The following is a 21,466-nucleotide window of genomic DNA, read 5'->3' on the forward strand; positions in this document are numbered from 1 at the left end:
AGAATAACTGATCTGAGGTTTTACTTTATTCCTTACATTCTAAGAGACTGCCTTTTAAAGCACCATTTTCCATTTGGCATTTCACCAAGGTCTCTGTCCTTGGAATTAGTTTCTTTATTGCTTCTTGTTATCAACAGGTGTTTACCTGAATTAAACTGCATTTGGTTTGATGGCTTCTTGACTCTAAATTAGCACAATTACACCCCACTCTGTATGGTATCAGTATCGTGTGTTGAAAAGTAGTTGACTATCACCTTGAGGCAAATCAGGGGTCAACTCTCGCCAAGAGTACTAGCACTTGAATTTTTAAAAATCCGGAACCATTTACACTGTTCTCGATGTAAAAGTAGCTAGGTCAAGTACGGCAGCTGAGTAGTAACTGTACTGCTCAGCACGTCTCTGTAGGTTTCCACTAAGTGTTGAGCATTATCCATGTAAGTAATGGCTTGTCTTGTTTTACTAGGAAACATGAAAAATGGTTTGCGTTCATATTTTTCCAGGCCATTTAAGATTTTCAACTAATTATGCCTAATGGAGACTCAAACTATTTTCAGTTGAGTCAATAACCACTTGACCTCAAAGGCGGCATGGGGAGTAGATGAAATTGTCAATTTTTAATGAAGAGTCTTTGTGGGGAGAGATCCATTTGGATAAACTGGTCAATTGTCTTTGTCAATCTGTTCAAGTTATTTGGAGCTGGGTGTGATCGTGTTCTCATATTTGAAAGTGATACTTTTAGGTCACCAGGGTGAGTTGAGTTAGTTCTCTCCTTCATGATCAGTGAGGTATTGATCTTTTTTCTCATAAGGGTCATAAATTTGCAAAATTGTTGCATAACTGAGCAAAAGACCTGCATGGGATAAAATCACTCACCACTGATGCCACCGGTATTTCTCGACAGTTATGGCTTTTGAAGTATTAAAAAAAAATTCAGTAAACAAAGTGAAAATTCAATTCCTCTGCTTACAGCAAACATTTAAGGAGCACCTGTTACAGTTTGATAACATTCTTGATGCTGTGAGCTTTATAGACTTTTCTTTGACTCCTCAGAAAGACTGAAGTGAAAATTATGTGCCAGATTCTCCTCTAAATATTCCCAGTATGCAAGCCAGCAATCATGGCTCCCTCGTGGAAACGGTTATATGAAATTAGACTTCTGGATTTAAAGAGCTAGTAGAGGCTGCTAAATTAAACAAAGGGACAAACCTTCAAAAATGGCTCAAATGGCTCACCAACACACTCTTCTATTTTCCATTCCCTTTAACACTGAGGTAAGTCTAGTCCTGGATTGACTAAGGTGGGTTAGGTTTAATCTTCTAAGTATTTCTTGGGAATGATTAGTAAAATTAATTTATATAGTACCTCAAGTACCCTAAGAGATTAAATTTATGAAGCAGACCAAAGTTAACTTAAGACTTTCTACACCCTGGCTACTGTAGCTGTAACTGCAAACCATACGTTATCTATGAAATTTATTTACCTTTGTATATATTATTTATTTACCTTTAGAACAATCAGCTCTTAAAGAAAAAAATGATGGAAACACAGAAAAACCATTGTAATTGTGTTCAAACAGATCCCCACTCTATTATGAAGAGAACTGAAGCTTCTAGGTGGCACCTAGCAAATATTTTACTGGAAAAAAAAATCAAAAGTTGGGCAATGAGACTCAAATAACTTAATTTAAAAAGCAGCATCTTTTTCTTAAAAAACAAAAAAAAACACCCCTAAAACCTTTACCACCCTGAATTACAAACTCAAGGCAAGCAGCTTAGTACACCAACAAGGACCAGTGTGATAAATTCTCCCTCATACCACATGTCATCAGTCTCAAATAGGTAAAAGGCACACAACCAATGTAATTCTTTAGTTGCATTTTAAGGCTTTTTCCCCCTAGGAGTAAACTTTCACTAATTAAAATTATGTTCTCTAAACCCTCCCTTTGAAAGGATCTGCTATATTGATCCTTTAGGTCACCTGCCTTTATATTACTACATTTCAAATAAAATGAAGATAACAGAATTAGGGTCTTAGTAATCATAATGCTTTTAACTGGTGACAATAAGGAAGAAACCTATGGTTAAATATCCCAGAAATTTATTTAATGTTTGCTTGATACATTTTATATAGAAAGGTTAGGACTATTTGCTTTGGGTGCCCCTGGTAAATCTCATGGAGGCACTGAACTACAAAGGGGTGCCAATCTGGAGACATCAGAAATGGAAATCACACGCCCCAGTTTATGACTGTTCTTAAAGATTTGTCTCTAGTGAAATCAGGCCACTCCCTTAAAAAATGCTCAAGGTGTCAGAGCTACTGTGTGAAAACAGCTGACATTTAGGAGGGCATTTCACGTTTTGGTCTGTTGGAACATTTAAATACTTCGAAATAAAAAATATTCAGCTTTGAAGTTTTCAATACTGGAAAACTTTCAAGTCTAGGGTTAACAGCCAGGAAGGCTGCTTTGTGTTCCTTAAACTGGACTCTGTTGCCCACAAAGTTAATCTTCGGCTTTGGCTTCCATTTCTTCCGCATCGTCATCTCCATCCACTTCGGCATTTTCTCTCTCAAGCCTCTCCAGCTGCCTTGCAAGTTCAGTCTCATCTGTATCTGTGACCACTTTGGGCTGTGGAAGCAGAAGCACAATTTCAAAGTGAAGTAGTTAAACAGTACACAAATTCAATTTCAATAGTATTACTGCCTGGTATTTTAACTCTTAAAAAAACACTTTGCTAACAACTCTGCCCTATCTGTTCACTTTTGAGTGCTGAAATATCACCAATAAATTCCATGAGATAAATAATAAAAGAAATTTATGAGAGTAAGACAATACAGGAAAAGAAAACATAAATATTAAAACCTAATACATCTTCTGTAATTTCTAACAAGCTAGAACGGAAAATATATGAAAATAATTGCAGTGGCTGTATCTTTCAAATACACAAAAAGATGTCCTGTAAAAATGCATCTTCTGGCTTCAAAATAAATTACTTTTCTTTTCCACAGAAGAAACTGTTTTGAAAATTATATATGAAAATTAGTTTTTGTTCTTGTTGAGATGAGGAAAGTATGAGACTATTCTTGTTTTTAATTCTGAAATCAAATTTTAAGCATTCTACATTAAATTCTGGCAATAACCAATCACTTATTTTCATTGTCTATATTTTTTTCCTTTTGGGGGATCAGTGACCACAATCCTGAATAACCATCCCATGAGAGTTCTTATTTACTTATAAACACCCTTTTAGGAACTCTCTGAGTCAATGATTATTTTATGCTTAGGGGAGTTGTAATCTTAAACGTATCTCATGTTTTAAAATGACTCCGATTAGATATTTTAGAATGCAAATCACTTAGATCATTTAAATTTCTTAAGAACTTTAAGAACAAGGCAAAACACCCCAGTATTGACCTCACCTCCATTTGAACATTGAAGACGCCCCTCTTTTCCTCAATCTTTTCTTTTATAACAGCCATAGCTTGGTTGAGGACAGAGAGGCCTTCTGTTCTCTCCAGGGTGGTTGTAGTCATTACATACCGAGGAGGAGCTATTAGATTAATCTAAGGAAGACAAAATTCAATTATGAATGTACCTATACAACACACAACAATGAGGATGTTCGAGAATCGTTTTGCTTATCTGCTGCTTTAACAACAAATCACCCCAAAACTTACTCCCAATTCTGCAGCACAGCAATTTGGAGTAGTTTGTTAAAGTAGCCAAAGCTAACTGATACTATGATCTAATCCAGTAGTATAAACAGGCTACTGCAATACCAAATATGAAGGATTATGACTTCTGGGTCTTTGGTGGCTAAACTAACTATAGCTATCATTGGCACAATGGATAATTTGTCTCTAAAATTCCTGTTTGGTTCCAAACTAAACTGATAGAAGAAATTCTTCTATGAGATTCTGAATAACAACCATCCAGTTAATTTTATTGCTAATGAATGATTCAAGGCAAACATCTTGAAAGCTCTGTGTGAATATGAGAGAATAAGTTGCTCTTTTCAAGATTCTATGAGCATTATGGGCACAGTGACTCTTTACTGTAAAGTAGGCTTAGCACAGCTGGCCCCTTGGCACTAAATACCAACAGGAATCTCCATCCACTGTGACAGTGGCAGCAGCTACAACAAAAAGCCTACACATAATTGTAAACATCTCCTAGAAATATCATATCAAGAACCACTTTTCATAATATTTGTTATGAGACATGATCATTAAAAAAATCTGGTTTGATTTGGTTTAGGTGATTTTGGTTTATCAGGGAGGGAAAAAACTGACTACTCACCTTGATGGGCATGGTTTCTGTAGAACAATTCAAACCTGCTCTCAGGGCTTCTTTTACAGCATCGATGCCTTCATAACCATAACAAGCCACTTCAATATCTAAAATTATAAAAATTCAAAAGCTTATACCAAAAAAAATGCAAAAATTTTTTTAGAGGTTTAAAAGAAATCAGAGACATGACAAATACACTAGTATTCAAATATGTATGAAAGCTTTCATCATCCTTTCAATTATCAATCAATCCCAGCCATTAATTTTCATAATTAAAAATATCTGAATATGCACTGAAATTGTATCTTCTCATTCACATCAAGCCCCTGAATGATGAATGATGAAACTATAAAAAAAAGAGAAATTTAACGAACACCTTGAATTCTGGCTACGTCTGGGTTAAAAGTCATGATTTCAACCCCTCTGTGCTTTAGTTCCTTATTTGTAAAATGGAGATAAGGAGGAGTGTGATGAAGACTGAATGAAATAATAACTACAAATTGTTTACAACAGTTTAAAAACTGCATACCCTCTGACCCAGCAATTCTACTTTTAAGAATCTGCCTTACCGAACACTTGTATAAGTGGGTTAAGTGTATGTGTGTAAGGGTGTTAATTTGCAGTGTTTTTTGTAATACAGTTGACCCTTGAACAATACAGACTTGAACTGCATTGTCTGCTTACAAGTAGAATTTTTCAACAGTAAACACTACAACACTACATGAACCATGGTAGTTGAATCTTGGACTCAAAACCACATATATGGAGGGCTAAGTTATATGTGGATTTTAGACTGTACAGAGGGTGGGCGACCCTAACTCACCCACGTCGCTCAAGGGTCAACTGCTGTAAAAAGACTGGCACAATCTAAACACTCATCAAGAGGAAACTGGCTTATATCAAGGTTTATCATTCTATGGAATATTACTTAGCTATTCAAAATGAGAAAGATTCCCGTGTTCTACATGAAAGGGCAGCCATGATACACCAAGTGGAAAAAGCTAGTTGAAGAAAATTCTGCATAGTATCCATCCTTATAAAAACATAAAAATTTACATCTGAATATAAACAGCATACATTCCTGTACACCATATGTGGATAGGAAAAATCTCTGCTGAAAGAATATATTGCAAACTAACATAACAGTGGTTAATCCAGAGGCCTGGGAGGATATTACTGGACTGCTGGAATTTTAAAGCATGCACTAAAACAAAATAATCGCCACCCCCCATGCCCCAGAAAGCGGGCTAACAAGGTTAGCTGAACTCATTTACTTGCGTCAATATATATGTATTTTATAATTCTGTAAAAGCAAAGATAACTTAATTTCTTTAACTTTTCTTGTTATGAAAAACATTTAGAAAAAGGTAGATGTTGATGTAGCAACATATTCTTTGGTGAGGCTCATTTTGTAACAGCTTTTTTGGTACATGCAAAATATTTTAAACATCATTTAAAAAATCATTTACCTGCTCGAATTTTGACAGCCTGTGGAGTCAAACGCCTATTAATATTGTTAATGAGTACTTCCCGTTCATCTTCATTCAAATCTAAGCCATCCAAAATAGATGGGTCTCTGATAATTAAAAAAAAAAACAACACACATATACACAAAACAAAATGTCAAGGTTACTTTACTGATAATTAGGACACCAAACGTAATACCACAGAATAATGGTTAAGAGCACAGCCTTCAGTGTCAGAATTAGAGTTCAAATCCTAGCTTCACAATTTAATCACTATGTGTTTTTGGGCCTTTCTAGACCTCAATTTCCAAATATGTACAATTTGAATGAAAACAGTGTGTCTCACTGGATTGTAGTATTAAATGAGATAATGCAAGTAAAGCGTTTAGGCCTGTATGACAAACAGAAAACATCCAATTGATTATTATTAAAAGAAAAATTTTAGAGATCTGGCTAAAGCAAGCAATTTAAAATGTCGCCTATACAGGCATACTTCGAAGATACTGCGGGTTCAGTTCCAGACTGCCATAATAAAGCATGTATAGCAATAAAGTGAGTCACACATCTGGTTTCTCAGTGCATACACAAGTTATGTTTACACTATACTGTAGTCTATTAAGTGTTCAATAGCATTATGTCTAAAAATATGTATATAACTTAATTTAAAAATACTTTATTGCTAAAAATAGGTAACCATCATCTGAGTGTTCAGAGAGATGTGATCTTTTTGCAATAGTAACATCAAAGATCACAGATCACGGTACAAAATAATGAAAATTTTTGAAATATTGCAAGAACTACCAAAGTGTAACACAGAGACATGAAGTGAGCAAACGCTGTTGGAAAGCTGGCGCCAACAGACCTGCTTGATGAAGCGTTGCCACAAACCTTCAATTTGTTAAAAAAAACACAGTATACGCGAAGTGCAATAAAATGAGTTATGCTTATACGTCTCACATCCCACTATAATTAAGCATTTCCATGTAATTAGCAGTCCCTGCATCAAGGAGCTTAAAAAGAACAAAAACATGGAAAAAATTTTTTAAAAAACAAACAGAAGTGCATCCCTGGGGGTGAGGAGAGGAAGATATTAGTGGGGTCAGGAAGGGCTTCAAGGGTAAAGTGGCATTTCATCTGACCCTTGTAAGTGCCACAAACAGGGACCACAGTCTTAGTCACTGGCATGTTTGCTGAACGAATGAACAAATGGAAAAAATGAAATGACGACTAAAAGAATGGTAGGATTTTAACGAGCTAAGGTAGAACTTAAAGTTTTAAGAAAGTTATGATATAACTGAAAGACAAACCAACAGAAAATGAGGAAATGAGATAAATAGATGTTTCACAGAAGAAATACAAATGGTCAATAAACATATGAAATGCTGTTAACTTTACCAACATCCAGCAAAATGCAAATCAAAACAAGACACTATTGTATGTCAATCAGTTTGGCAAAAAAATCTGACATATATACCAAATGTTGATGAAGAGGGAATATAAATTGTAGAACCAATTTGGAGAGTACTCTGGCAAAACTAAGTAAATTTAAAGGTGCATATAATCAATCCTATGACCCAACAATTCTGTTCCTAGGTATCTTAGCAATTCCCAAACATTGTACAGAGAGACATGTACATGGACATTCGTCATAGCAGTTTTGAAAAGTACGGGGAAAAAAGGGCGGAGGGGATTATGTAAAAATCTCTTTATAGAGGAACAAATAAAGCATATTCTCACAACGAAACACTATATAGAAATTAATATGCAGTAGGCATACATCTATCAATTTGGAGAAATTCTGGTCAATAATAGCATTGAGTAAAAATGTAAAGTACAGAAAATCTTGTTACAATGATAAAATAAATTTTTTTTTGTTTAAACAAATTATTTAAACATAAAAAAGATTCTATACATACTTTTCATAACCTACCCACACATGTATATGTATATAAATGATAATGATACATACTAATTTCAGAATAGTGGTTACCACTGATAAGTGACTGGAATTCCGTCTTGGGAGGAATAAAATATCGTTTCCAACAATCTCAGAAATTATATTTAATTAAGAGAAAAAAAATGAAGCACATGTGGCACAGAATTATCATGAGTTAAATCTGGACAGTTGCAACATGTCTGATGAAGCAAGAAAAGAATGTGAACGGTGATGAGTGAATGTTAATTCGTTAAGATGAATGTTAATTTGTTAAGAATGTAACCTGTTATTTGTTAAGAATGCAGAGTGGTAACGGAGACGGGGTGGAGGCAGAAGCTAGAGAGGTAAGCGGGGCTGATAATGACAGGAAACCAAGGTAAGACATGTACTGACTGAGGAGTCCAGGACTGAAGTCAGGGAGGACAGAAATACAAAGCAGTGCTTGATGGTTAATAGCATAAGCTCTGTAGCATAACTACAATGCCTGTGTTTGAGGCTCTACCATTTGGTAGCTGTGTGAACTTGGACAATTTAATCTCATCTCAATTTCCTCATCTATAAGATAGGAATAATAATGACACTTATACCATAGGTTGTTGTGAGAATTATATAAATGTTAGCTGTTATTATTCTCACCTTTCCCACAAGGTGATATTTAAAAAAAAAAAAAGTCACATGAGGGGAGGGGGTAAACTAGAAGGTATTTGGAGCCTCTGATGAGTAGGCCTGATGGAGGTTCTAACAGTTCTAAGCCCCACTTGGCCATTCTGAGGGCTGAGGAGACCAATAACCCTTGGCAGCACAAGGGCTGGGAAAGTAACAATGCAGTGGTGAGGCTGCTTGTGAGGTATTAACATCTAGGAAGGACTGGGAGGTGCAGAAGTAGAGCAGTAAGTACAGAGAACTTAAGAAATCTGGCTGTTAAAAAGAGAGGACACAGTGCTTGTGACAGGAGAAAGTAGAGGGGAGGTTGAAAAGTTCGTTTTTAGTATAAATAGGAGAAATCTGAGCATATTTTTATGCTGATGGAGCAAAACCAATAAAGAAAAAGGCTGAAGACCCAAGAGAGGGAATAGGAGATGGAAAGACATCCCTTAGGAATAGCTGGGCACAGGTGGTAAGATTACTTTGAGAGCAGGAAGGATCCGAATTCCAGTATGACAGGAGCACAGGAGGTAGTGACAGGTGGGATGCAGATAAGTTGGCTGAGAAAGTGGAAGTAGAGGTGATCCTGTGCAATGGCCTCTACTTTCTTTTTTAGGTAGTGAGCGCACCAGGTGAGAGTGAGAGGAGAGGGACAGAGTGGGTATCTGAGGAAGAGTGTGGAGAAGTTCTAAAATAGCCAATCTAAGAATGAGAGGAAGAAGTGACCAGGAGTAAAGAGAATGTGGGGCAGCAGTTAAGGCCCAGCTGAGGTTGGAGACCATGAATATGCAGTGGCACCAACCTGCAAGACTGTGGTTTTTCCTAGCAGCACCCAGCAGTCTACAAGTGCAGAGAAGGCAGGAACATCGCTCCAAGGCTGGATGTAACAGAAGGAAAAACAGGGCAAAACTCATGACACTGGCAAGAAAGTTGTTGAAATGATGGACCATGGTGTGTCTATGCTGAATAAGAAAGAGAAGGCAGGAAAGGGTGAAAAAGGGAGAAAAAAAAAAGGTTTGGAATCAGAGCCTGATAATAATAAGAATTAAAATGACACAGAGTAGGACTAACTGTGGGAGCTGGAAGGACAGGAGGCTGTGGTGAAAGAACAGAATGTGTGAATTAAAGGTTTCGGAGACAGCAAATCCTGGTGACAGTAAGACCCAGGGTAAGGCTATATGGAAGACTAGCTAATGTGGCATGGGCTGAAGGTCTAAGGAACTGAGGTAAAGAAAACAAGTTTTAAACAAAACATCTATGTTGGCCCTGAAGTCACCTAGGACAATAACAAAACTAGGAGAGGACAGTATGTAAGACAGTAGTGTGAGATGAAACCATATGGTTTACAAAACTACATAACTATGGTATACCAAATCATATAGGCTCGGCTTTATAGGACTGGCCCATATCATGGGCCTATTATACTAAAATATTTTAATCTAAATTTGGCAAGGACTTAATACATAAATGTTGTGCTATTAAATGTCAGGCTCTCAACTTGTGTGCTAGACCCAGCAGCTGTAGTATCAATGGAGAAGCAGAGCTAAGAAGGTGTTCTTACGAGACTGCGTGCTTAAATGCATCATAGGCACCGTATCCGGGTCTCTTGTACTTGTCATCAAAGACCCAAGCGGTCCTCTGGAACAGGCTTTCCAGCTGCTCATCCTTGGTATATTCTAAGACCTCAGCAACATGACGAAGAATGCTGTAAACCTAGAAACAAAATGAAGAGCTCAACAATTCAAAGGTAAGAGATCTATATTTAAAAAAAAAAGGTATTTTTACATTTTAGTAGATAGCATATAAAAACAAACGTTTGGTTAATTTGACTACACTAATTCCTTAACAACAAAAGATTGCCACACACAAATTCTTTCTCCATAGAGAAATATTCGCTTTTCCATAATAACCAACTCAAGTGGGTATAACAAGTACAAGTAGTATAGCATTTACAACCTAAGACCCAGATCAAGTCAATTCTGGGACAAACAAACCTCTCTGAATATATTTCCTCAACTGGAAAGGGAGATACTAGTATCTTTCCTTTTTACTGTAGTGAGGTCTTATGGATCAAAATGTAAGATAGTATTATTACTACTCCATAAGAGCATGGAACCTGGATGGAGATTTTATTATTTCTTTTGCTCTGTTATCATTTAACAGTTATCCTTCAATCCTACCCACCTGCTGCCAAACTCTTTTCCTAATCTCCTAAACATAAAAGGGCTTAAAGAAGAGAAAGAGTATAAAAAGGCCTTCATGTTAATTACACACAAAATCTGAGTGAGGAAAAGTACTAACATTGGCTATTTCATTCTATTGTCTTATTATCCTAATAAGATCTATTATGCTCATTTTACAATATCCTAGGGGAACAAAACAAAAAGGAAGTTTCCTAGAGCAGTGCTTCTCAGATCTGGACTTGGTGGGACTTGAAAGATTTGGGTAATGGTCTGATGGCTTTTAGATTTATACTCTTTTACTGGGGTTAAGCAAGATTTTAAAAATATTTTCTTCATGTAAACACTGTTTTCTTGGCATTTTATCTTGAGGACAGAAACACACATGGCAGAGGAACAAAAGACACAAGAGAAGGGTAGAGAAAACAGAACCAGTGGAAACTGCCAATAAGCACTGAGGATCTAGGGAATAAAGGAAAATCTAAATAGGACCAGAGAACAGAAAAATACAGAAAGATGAGAATGAAGAAATGACTGTCCTTGCTTTATTAGTGCTTACTGAGGAAATTACAGCAAAACTAATAAGAAAAGGAAAAAAACCAAGGTGGGTGAGAGGTGGGGTGGAGAACCACACTAAGTAACAGGCCCTGCCTTGCTTTCCTGGATTCAAAGACATTTTACAAACCTTTGCTCATTCTTTTTTTTTTTTTTTTTTTTTTTTTTGTGGTACGCGGGCCTCTCACTGTTGTGGCCTCTCCCGTTGCGGAGCACAGGCTCTGGACACGCAGGCTCAGCGGCCATGGCTCATGGGCCCAGCTGCTCCGCGGCATGTGGGATCTTCCCGGACCGGGGCACGAACCCGTGTCCCCTGCATCAGCAGGCAGACTCTCAACCACTGCGCCACCAGGGAAGCTCGACCTTTGCTCATTCTTAACAAACAACAGCTGGTTGTCTCTGTGATCCTTATCCCAGAACAGAGCTGAAAATCAAAAACTACATGCTACGACAAGCCCAATCAGCTGAAATCACCCATAGTTAATTTAACCTAAAATACCTTAAAAACACTAATGGTCCAGTACTGATTTGAGAATATTACACATCAAGCAATGCTTTAAGGTAGTAACATCATGAGACAAGAACACTGAAGTCATACTCTTTTGAAGTAAAGTCTTCAAATTGTTTTTCTATGTAACACAGAATGAGAAATGGTAATACTGTTACAGAAAATGTAGGTTTTGTTTCTGCCAGGAACACACCATGCAGATTATTTATTAAACACATCAAATAGTGGACTAATTTGATTAACAAATCAACTTACAGTTTTGGATTTGGTAAATTTATCTTCACATTTGATTGCTTCCTCTGGAGAAACTCTTCTTTTTGACAAATCAATATATCCTATATGAGAAAAATTTGAAAAAATTATCTCTAAGTGCCAAAGAATCACTGTGACAATTTCCACCACCAGATTGTTGGGTTGGCATACCTACACTTATTCCCCACTAAAATCGTATCAACAAAATACTGCATAAAAAGTACAAGGTAAGAGATTTTTGTTTTCAGAAATGAATTTTTATCATCATGTAACTGCATATTCTATTACCTTAGTGGAGGGGATAATTCTCAATTATCCAAATGAGAGCTAAAGCCAAAAGACACTGTATTTGTCTATTTGGCATCCATTCATCACAGGGTCAACTGCATTAACTATATTTTCTGTATTCTTGATGCTCTGACATTTGTGGCCTGGCTGACTGGGGAAGAGACTTCCCTGCCTGGCACTAGACAATTCTTAGAGTTGGCAAAGGCCTCAGTGGGAGCAGCCTTTTACATGCAAATCAACCAATCTAGAGCCCATACCCCCAATCAAGTCATCAAAGTTCCACACAGCAGGCCAATATTATCCCATGCCCTAAACCAGCATAGAGCCAGGTACCAAACAACTAGGGACAGCCCCAATGCACCAAGCCCTGCCCAAACTATTCAAATGAGCCAACCCTAAACTGTTTACGCCGACCTGCCTTGCCTTTGTCATGGAAACCTCAATAAAAGCTCTGGCCTAGGCTTTCCCCTTGCTCCTTCTATCTCCTGATCAAAACTGGTGCTTCCTCATGTGGCTTTGCATGGCATGCTGGGTTCCCATCTCTTGGGAAACTTTAATAATAAAAATGTTCTTTCAATGGCATTGGCCTCTCCATGTCACCAGTCACCTCCATAAATAAAAGTCCCATGGGTACACAATGAGACAAGTAGTTAAATGTATTTTAAAGAATTATGAGGGAGCTCCCCAACGCTCACTGCAGCACTGTTTACAATAGCCAGGATATGGAAGCAACCTAAATGTCCATCAACAGAGGAACAGATTAAGAAGATGTGGTACATACATACAATGGAATATTACTCAGCCATAAAAAAGAACAAAATAACGCCATTTGCAGCAATGTGAATGGATGGAGAGATTGTCATACTGAGTGATGTAAGTCAGACAGAGAAAGACAAATATCATAACATCACTTATATGTAGAATCTAAAAAAAGGGTACAAACTAACTTATCTACAAAACAGAAACAGAGTTACGGATGTAGAAACAAACTTATGTTTACCAGGGGATGGTGGGGGGAGGGATAAATTGGAAGATTGGGATTGACATATACACACTACTATATATATAAAATGGATCACTAATAAGGACCTACTGTATAGCACAGGGAACTCTACTCAATACTCTGTAATGGCTTACATGGGAAAAGAATCTAAAAAAAGAGTGGATATATGTATATAACTGATTCACTTTGCTGTACACTGGAAACTAACATGACATTGTAAATCAACTACACCCCCATTAAAAAAAAATAAAGAGGGAGAAAATGGTTTTTTACGTTTACCCACATATTTTCCATTTCAGCCATCACAGTTCTTCAGCCTGAACAACTTCCTTTACCATCTCTTATAATGTAGGTCTTACCTGGTAATAAATCCCCCTAGTTTCTATTTACCTGAAAATGTTTTCATTTGATTTTTGTTGTTGAATATTTTCTTCAAATACAGAATTCTGGTTTGACAGTGTTCTTTCAGTGTTTTACAGATATCATTCAATGCTCTGACTTTCATTATTTCCAATAAGAATGCCACAGTAATTTGTATTACTGTTCCCCTACAAATAACATTATTTTCCTCTGGCTACGTTGAAGACTTTCTCTGTTTTTCAATAGTTTGGTATGCCTAAATGTGGTCTTAGTATTTATCCTGCTTCAGGTTTGCTGAGCTTCTCTAATATATAAACATTTTTCTTCCCCAGCAAATATGGGAAACTTTTGGCCATGGTTTCTTCAAATATATTTTCTTTTCTTTCTTTTTCTCCCCTTCTTTTGGAATAGAGCTTTTGATAGTTGACAGGTTTTTTTTTTTCCTCAGTTCTTCAGATTGGTTTTTTTAAAATGAACTACCTTCAAATTTCAAGAAGCCTTCTGTCATCTTTTATCTGCTGTTAGCCCATCCAGTGAATTTTTTAGATATTATATTTTTCATTTTAGTTCTTTTTGAGAGTTTCTAATTTCTCTACTGAGATTTCATTTTGTTCATTCACTATTAAGCATATTTTCCTAATATCTTTGAGTAGTTATAACATTTACTTGAAAATGCTTATCTGCTAATTCCAACATTAGGGTGATCTCTAGGTCAGTCTCCATTGATTACCTTTTTGTATGGGTCATATTCTCCTGTTTCTTCAACTATTTAGCAATTTGAGTTGTATCCTTGACATTAGGAAATATATGTGGCACATTGTGAATTCCTTTAGGTTCCTCTTAGGGACACTGAATTTTTTTTTTTTTTTTTTCTGGCTAATCCGCACGGCTTGCATTTCCCAACCAGGGACTGAACCCACGCCCTCAGCAGTGAAAGTGAGGCATCCCAACCACTGGGCTGCCAGGGAATTCCCAAGGATACTGAATTTTTGTTTTAGCAGTTAGCTTGTTTGAATTCAAAACTATAAGCTCTGTCTCCCCAGATGGAAAGCAAACAAAATTTGTTTAGATTTTTACCCTATCGGGCTGCAGTCTACCCTGTGTATTACTAGTTTCACGGGCTGGCCAGAGATTTCAGCAGAATTTATATATAAACTTGGGGGCTCTCCCTCTGTGTCTCTCCTTTCTCTAATCCCTATCACTACTTTCCAACTGTTGTGGTTGTCCAGAACTCTCATCTCTGGCTCTCAAGCCATTAAGACTGTATGTTTTCCCCTAGAATTGTCAATGCCCTGCTTGGAAGTTGTCTGTAACATGCACTCAGTCAAAAAACTGTAAAATTTATCCAGTGCAGTTCCTTTCTTCCAAGTGTCAACCTGCCTTCAGTTTCAGCCTGCTTTTGGTTGCTCCCACTCTCCTTGAGTAATTTTTATCACCCGTTCAGATACTTGTTTAGGGTTTATAGCAGTTATGATGAATGGTTTATCCAATAGGACTTAATCTTCTAGTAACAGAAAGGATCCCTTCTATAGATCTTCTGCACTTTGCTTTTTTTCTTATCTTACCCTGGAGATCTTTTCATATCAGAATATTCAGATCCCATTCTGTATAAAATTGCCTTGATTGGTTGTGTCATGATTTATGTAATCACAATTTAGATTGTTGTTTCTTGTTTTTAATTAACACTATGAAAACAACGCTATTATGAAAATAAATTTTTACATGTAAATACTGTACTTATACAAGTTTACCCTTTCACTTTTTCTGACGGCAGTTGAAAATGTATTTGATTCCTTTTTGTGTATATATTTCATATAATAGGAAAGCAATATAAGATAAGACACCATTCGAGGTCCTACTGGAGCAACAACAAAACACAAGTTTAAGGAATAATCTCAGTCTTCAAGCAGTTTAATAAATGGAAGCTGGGGAGGGTGCCACAAGTAAGTCATATCAAAGTATTTAGAATAATCAATGTGCTAAGTGGTAGCACCACCTAAGGGGTAATATAAGCTGCCTCGAAAGTTTACTGTCTAAGATTATAATCAGAAAAGAAGTCAGTTATGTATAAAATTATTCATTTGCAGAAGTATCAATTAACTAGGTGGCTGAGGAGATTCAGAAAGCCAAGCTCAGTCAGGGTGACTAATTGGTCTTTTAAGCATGACAGTAACCACTTGTCTGAAACTAAAATCTAACAAACTATAGTAAGATGACTAAAACAAATTATCTTAACTATATTAAGCCAGTTGAAGACAAAACCTACTCAATGGTATTATACAATATATTTAGAAAAATTGTGTTCACAAAGGTGAAGATTTACAAGGGGTCCAAAGAAGGGGTACCCGAAGAGTAAATAAATGAATACCTATTCATCTCTGCCGGAAAGATCCCATAGGATCTGGGGGTCACAAACATTGTGATTATCAGAGACATACAATATTGGGTTTTGGGTGTGTGTCTGCAGTATATTGCTTTTTTAAAGACATAAAAAATATTCCTAAAATCCACTTACCTTTGCCCAATTTCCATCACTTATTCAATAACCTGATTACTAATCTAACTCTAAATCAATAAAAAGGCACCTGACAAATATGAATGAACTAGTACTCTGGTTTGCTTATTTGTCTCTCTGAGTTTGGTGAGTTTGGCAATGAGTCAATTATCAAGATCCTGATAACCTCTGGGAATAAAATTCAAGTTACTTGGCTCACAAAAACTAGTCCTGGGATGTACTAATTAAACCACTACTGGGCTTCCCTGGTGGCGTGGTGGTTAAGAATCTGCCTGCCAATGCAGGGGACACAGGTTCAAGCCATGGTCCGGGAAGACCCCACATGCTGCGGAGCAACTAAGCCCATGCGCCACAACTGAGCCTGCGCTCTAGAGCCCACGAGCCACAACTACTGAAGCCCGCATGCCTAGAGCCCATGCTCTGCAACAAGAAAAGCCACCGCAATGAGAAGCCCATGCACTGCAACGAAGAGTAGCCCCTGCTCGCCGCAACTAGAGAAAGCCCGTGCACAGCAACAAAGACCCAACTTAGCTGAAATAAATAAAATTTAAAAAAAAACAACAACCCACTACTAACTTAAAAGGTCTTGTTTAGATGGTTAACTAGCACCCTTCTCTAACAACTCTGTATGTAAAAGAGTTTAAAAACAAAAGGAGGTGTTTTTTTTCTTTTTTTTTTACTTCAGTAGGCAATTTACAAAAAATATATTTTAAAATAAATCATTTTAAATCAAAAATTTCCAGATATAAATTATTTAATATATGAATACTTATATATTAAATATAAACTTATATTTAATAAGTAAATATAAATTTTAAAAATATAAATTATTTTAAATCTTTTTCTCATTTACCTTTTTCTTTGTCCACTCTGATAACAACCACACATTCATTCCTTCCAATTCGGATGAGTTTGTTTATAGAACGGATACGCCTTCTGGACAACTCACTCAGAAGAATCATGCCTTCGATGTTGTTGTATTCCAGCAAGCTGACATAAGCTCCCATTTCAGCAATGGACCTTACATTCACCATCACTACGTCATCCACCTCAGGAAATTTGTGCTGATAAAATCTACAACTTAGACCCGGCATTCTGCAATCTGAACAAAACAATCAAGTAAGTGTTCAGTTAAGGTCAAAATTTTTAAATGTCAATTTTCCACATCTTGCCACTGGAAGAAGTTATCGGTTTTCTCCCCTCTTTAAACTTCTTAAATGGTACCAGAAAACAGAGGAATGTTCTGGAACCAAGCTTTAATTTTTATTTTGCTCCACATTTTTGTAAGGCTTGCGTGATTCTCTACCATCAGTTTCAGAGGAATCATAAAAAATAATGACCATTTACAAAGTCCTTACACTGAAGGATTAAAGGTATACCTTAAGAGTAAAATATTATTTTAATACTTTAAGAAATAACAAATGATAGGAAGCATCACTACTATTATAAACCTGTCAGAAAAACTAAAGCTACTCTTCCTCCAAGTCAGCTAAGACTGGATATGTTACCGCCTGCTATATGAAGGGAAGACTCTTCCAACAAATTAAATCCTAACCCTAACCATATATCAAATGATATACTCCATTATTTATTATAGCCAAAATTATAGTATCACATGTCAAGACAAAAACAAAAAATTTATTAATCACAAAAGACACTAATCTGAATTTTTTTCCTCTTAAAACAAACTTGAATTTAATTCACAACTACCATAATTTTTAGCTTCCACTTTTCCCATTACTCCCAAATATTCTTCTCTTTTGTTGAATAGTTATATCCAAGCTCGAGAACAGCTTTATAGATTCCCACTACTATAAAGTTCAAGTTTCTCTTAACCTCCACACATTAAATATATTTAAAATTACTCCCTTTGATCCACCCAACCTATTTTCAACACCACTCCTATTATGACCCACAGGCCTAAAATCATACCATATGTAGAAACACATTTTTAAAAGGAAGCTCTCAAATTAATCATAGTTGATAATTTTCATGTTTTTCTGCTAACCTTAACTAATTTACTATTGTCAAAGCTCAGAAGACAGGCAATAATAAGACCTAAGGTCCTACGAAAAATTTGTGAAACTTCACCTAACTTATTTTTTTTTCTTATTAATTGGGAAATAAGACTGTCATTACTTATCTTAAAGACAGAACACCTACATCCAGCTCACAGAACACCAGAGTTCTGCTTCAGAGCAGTTTGAGAACTTGCTACCTGCACCCACATGTTTCTTCCTAGTGGCTTACCCACTGATTTATACATTTTTCCACTACCTACAGGGTCCTATATCATCTGGCCTCTGCCTATCTCCCTGAGGTATCACTTTCCTCCTAGTCTTCCCCATTTTATAGATGAAAAACATGAAGCATGGGTTAAGCATCTTGTTTTGTCATATACTTTTAACAAGTGACAGTCAAAATCTGAACCTATGAAGTTTGAATCCATAGTTTGTGTCTTATACAACAGGCTATATTTTCTCTCAATATCACTGATAAATACATGACAATCAGTAAAACATCTTAAACAAAAAGCACTATCAATGTACATATTCAGTGCTGGAACATAAACTATAAATTAGTGCAAACTTCTAGTATTAACCTATCCCGTATAACAAAAAATAAAGCTGCATATTAATAATAGTGGCAGAGATATATTTCTCTTTGAAGCCTGACAAAACAGGGATTTAGCAAATAAAGGGAAGCAGACATTCAATTACCCACCAAGAAACAGCTGAGCTGGTTGTTTCATTTTTAAACAGGGCTTTTTTTTTTCTTGGACAACTGTTGTCAAATATCTGCATGTAAGGTACTAAAATTTGAGAGCTGAAAAAGTTTCAAACTGGATATAAAAATAAACGTTATGGAAATGTATGAAACAGTTTTAAGAGATTTAACTGGTGCTAACCACTTTTACTCACCAAGTTTCTTCAAATAGTAAAGCCAATAATTTTGGAGAAGCAAGACTTAATTTAATTGTAAAAGAACATAGGCAATCGTGTAAAAGAATCCTGAAGGGAGATATGGATGCTAATGCTTCAGGAGGTACAAGTCTCTTTGCAACAGACAGTGTAAATAAAGGAATACTGCTAATGGTATGTCATTCCCAGTAAAACACAAGTAATAGAGTATAAAAAAAATCTACTTTGCAAAAGAACCTGCATAATGGTTAACAGATTTTGAACCTATCTCCTTATTTATGGAAATATTATGCTAATAACAGTAACTCTGAAAAAAATCAGTCAGGAAAATAGGAGTCACACATCAAGTATCTATCAGCCCTTTTACATAATTTTTAAAGCACTTCGACTTATTTTATTTCACCCTTAATAGGGTCCTCAAGTCAGGCAAGTAGCATAGCCTGACTTTGGGAATAGTTCTAGACATGGGTTCCAGACTTCACTCTCCTACTTACTAGCTGTGGCTGCTTGGGAAATGCATTCCCATTAACTGTAGTTTCTAGTGTGTGCCATGTACTTCACCGTTTTGTGGTGGGTATCAAATGAAATAATATACATGTGATAAAATTTGGAAAGTGTAATGTGCTATACAAATATAAGCTATTAAAAGGCAAAGGAGGTATCATTTCCATTTTGTAACTTAATTCATTAAACAATTATTTTATTATTAAAATAAAGTATTAAATGTCTTCCTCAAAGACAAATGCTTACTAAGTACAACAGGAGCTAAATCCAGGTCATCTGACATTGACTCCAGAGTTTAACCCACAAAGCCTCAATATGTCAGATTACTACAATACTGTATGTGTTCTCCAGTAAAGAACACCCATCTTTCAAAATACATGAACTGAATTCCAAGATAATTTCAAATACCCTGCAATGTCAGTAATTTTGCCTGGTCAAACAGTAGGCAGGACTTCTTAAACCACTGCATGGTCAAGTCGCCATAATGGATACAGAAGTCCACATTCTTTTCCAAAGTAAAGTATGATGTGATAGAGGCAACTCCCGTGATCATTCTGATTCGGGCCCCCGACAGTTATGTTCTGAATGCTCGTTTTGACTACATAAGTGCTACACAAATAAAGCTTTTAAACTAGTTCACTGTCGTTGAAATAGGAAGCACCCATCTCTAAAAACATTACTGTGCATCTTTTTGAGATGTTTTGAGAATCGCTGTCATTTGGCATACAATGAACTGAGAAGAGGCAGTAAAGCTCTATGTGAATAATTCCAAACTGTTGAAAGACACAGAGTTACGAGGTTTTTTCCCCGTGGATAACAGCTTAAATCGGTAGAAAAAACAAAACTTCTTTGCTACACCTTTTCCCCAAGAAACAATGTTTCTTGTTAATGAACGTTAAAGTAGCCTAAGTTTGGGGCGCTGACAAAAAGGACCTAAAATTCCCGTATCTTATGTGTTTTAGTTCTGCTTAACCGTAAGATCACAGCGCGTATTTCTACAAGTCTATTCTCATCGGTGCTGAAACACGGCAAACCGATACGAAGAGTAATAAACTCTTCAGTAGGATCTTTTAGTGCCATCTTAAGGAGCGACTCTCTCTCCAGAAACGCACCACGCCAGCAACACAGGGCGAAAGCAGCTTCGATTTTTTTAATATCACTTATCAGAGGAACAAACTTGGATCTTTTTTTTAACCCAACTCTTGTCAATATCGTGGCCCAATCAACGGGTTCCTTGAAGTGCCAGGTCTGGTTACAATTGAGAGTATTTGCTGGGGCGGAAGAAAAACAAAACCAAAAAAAGGATGGAACTCTCAGGCCCGGAGAGGGCAAAGTGTTCCGCGTCCCGGGGCGGGGGCGTCACGGCATTCTCCCAAGGCCGCCCCACCTCACGGCGTCCCCACTTGAAGCACACTAAAAGAGCTGTTCAGTCACTCGGCCCGCCTCCCTTCACGAGAGGCCTCCGTTCGCACCATGACACCTCTGCTACACGGGGAGACCGACACGGAGCCGGCGGGCGGTGGCAGCTGTGTGCAGACACTTCCCGCGCAGGGACGGGAGAAGGAGGGGGTGTTAGCCCGGGGCCTACCCTCTATCGACCACCCATGTCACTGGACACAACCAAAGTGAATTCCTGGAGAAACCGATCGGGGCGACTAGTCACCTGAGGTATGTGTGTGAATCCCGCACTGGTGTCCGGCGCCACGCTCTTCAATCGGAGAGACCAGACTTGATCCACCCGTAGCAGCCGCCGACTCTCCTCAGCGTGCGCTTCGCTCGACCCCACCGCGCATGCGCAACCACCTCGCAGCACGCAAGCGCCAACAGGATGGAGGCCCCTCTTCGTCACTGACCATAGAGTCCAGGTCCTCCGAGAACAAAGAAGAATGTGGACCTTAGGAGGACCTGAAAAGTACGTTTTCTCGCCGTCTTTAGCTTTCGCTAAGTAACCTTCAAGGCGCAGGTAAGAGGGAGGACTCTGATTCCTTGTCCCTGAAAAATAAATCCTCGCTGAAAGCTTTAGTCAACCATGAGGTGGCGCTGTG

General features: G+C 37.2%; 1 protein-coding gene across 2 annotated transcripts; it reads right to left on the minus strand.

Annotated features, from left to right (window-relative positions):
• Positions 1 to 2,075: 2,075 nt before the first annotated feature.
• On the minus strand, positions 2,076 to 21,326 carry EIF2S1 (eukaryotic translation initiation factor 2 subunit alpha). 2 transcript variants are annotated; one of them, XM_065871461.1, is made up of 8 exons: positions 21,085 to 21,326; positions 16,850 to 17,091; positions 11,834 to 11,913; positions 9,897 to 10,048; positions 5,758 to 5,864; positions 4,298 to 4,395; positions 3,418 to 3,561; positions 2,076 to 2,626 (listed from the first exon to the last, which is right to left on the minus strand). In XM_065871461.1, exons 2-8 carry the CDS (start codon positions 17,088 to 17,090, stop codon positions 2,501 to 2,503), a joined length of 948 nt encoding a protein of 315 aa, XP_065727533.1. In that variant the 5' UTR covers position 17,091; positions 21,085 to 21,326; the 3' UTR covers positions 2,076 to 2,500. The 2 variants fall into 2 exon arrangements, with proteins under 2 accessions (XP_065727533.1, XP_065727534.1); XM_065871462.1 differs by lacking the exon at positions 21,085 to 21,326 and having other exon boundaries at positions 16,850 to 17,094.
• Between the last annotated feature and the right edge of the window lie 140 nt (positions 21,327 to 21,466).

This window comes from Phocoena phocoena, chromosome 2 (assembly GCF_963924675.1).
Source record: "Phocoena phocoena chromosome 2, mPhoPho1.1, whole genome shotgun sequence".
Lineage (NCBI taxonomy): Eukaryota > Metazoa > Chordata > Mammalia > Artiodactyla > Phocoenidae > Phocoena > Phocoena phocoena.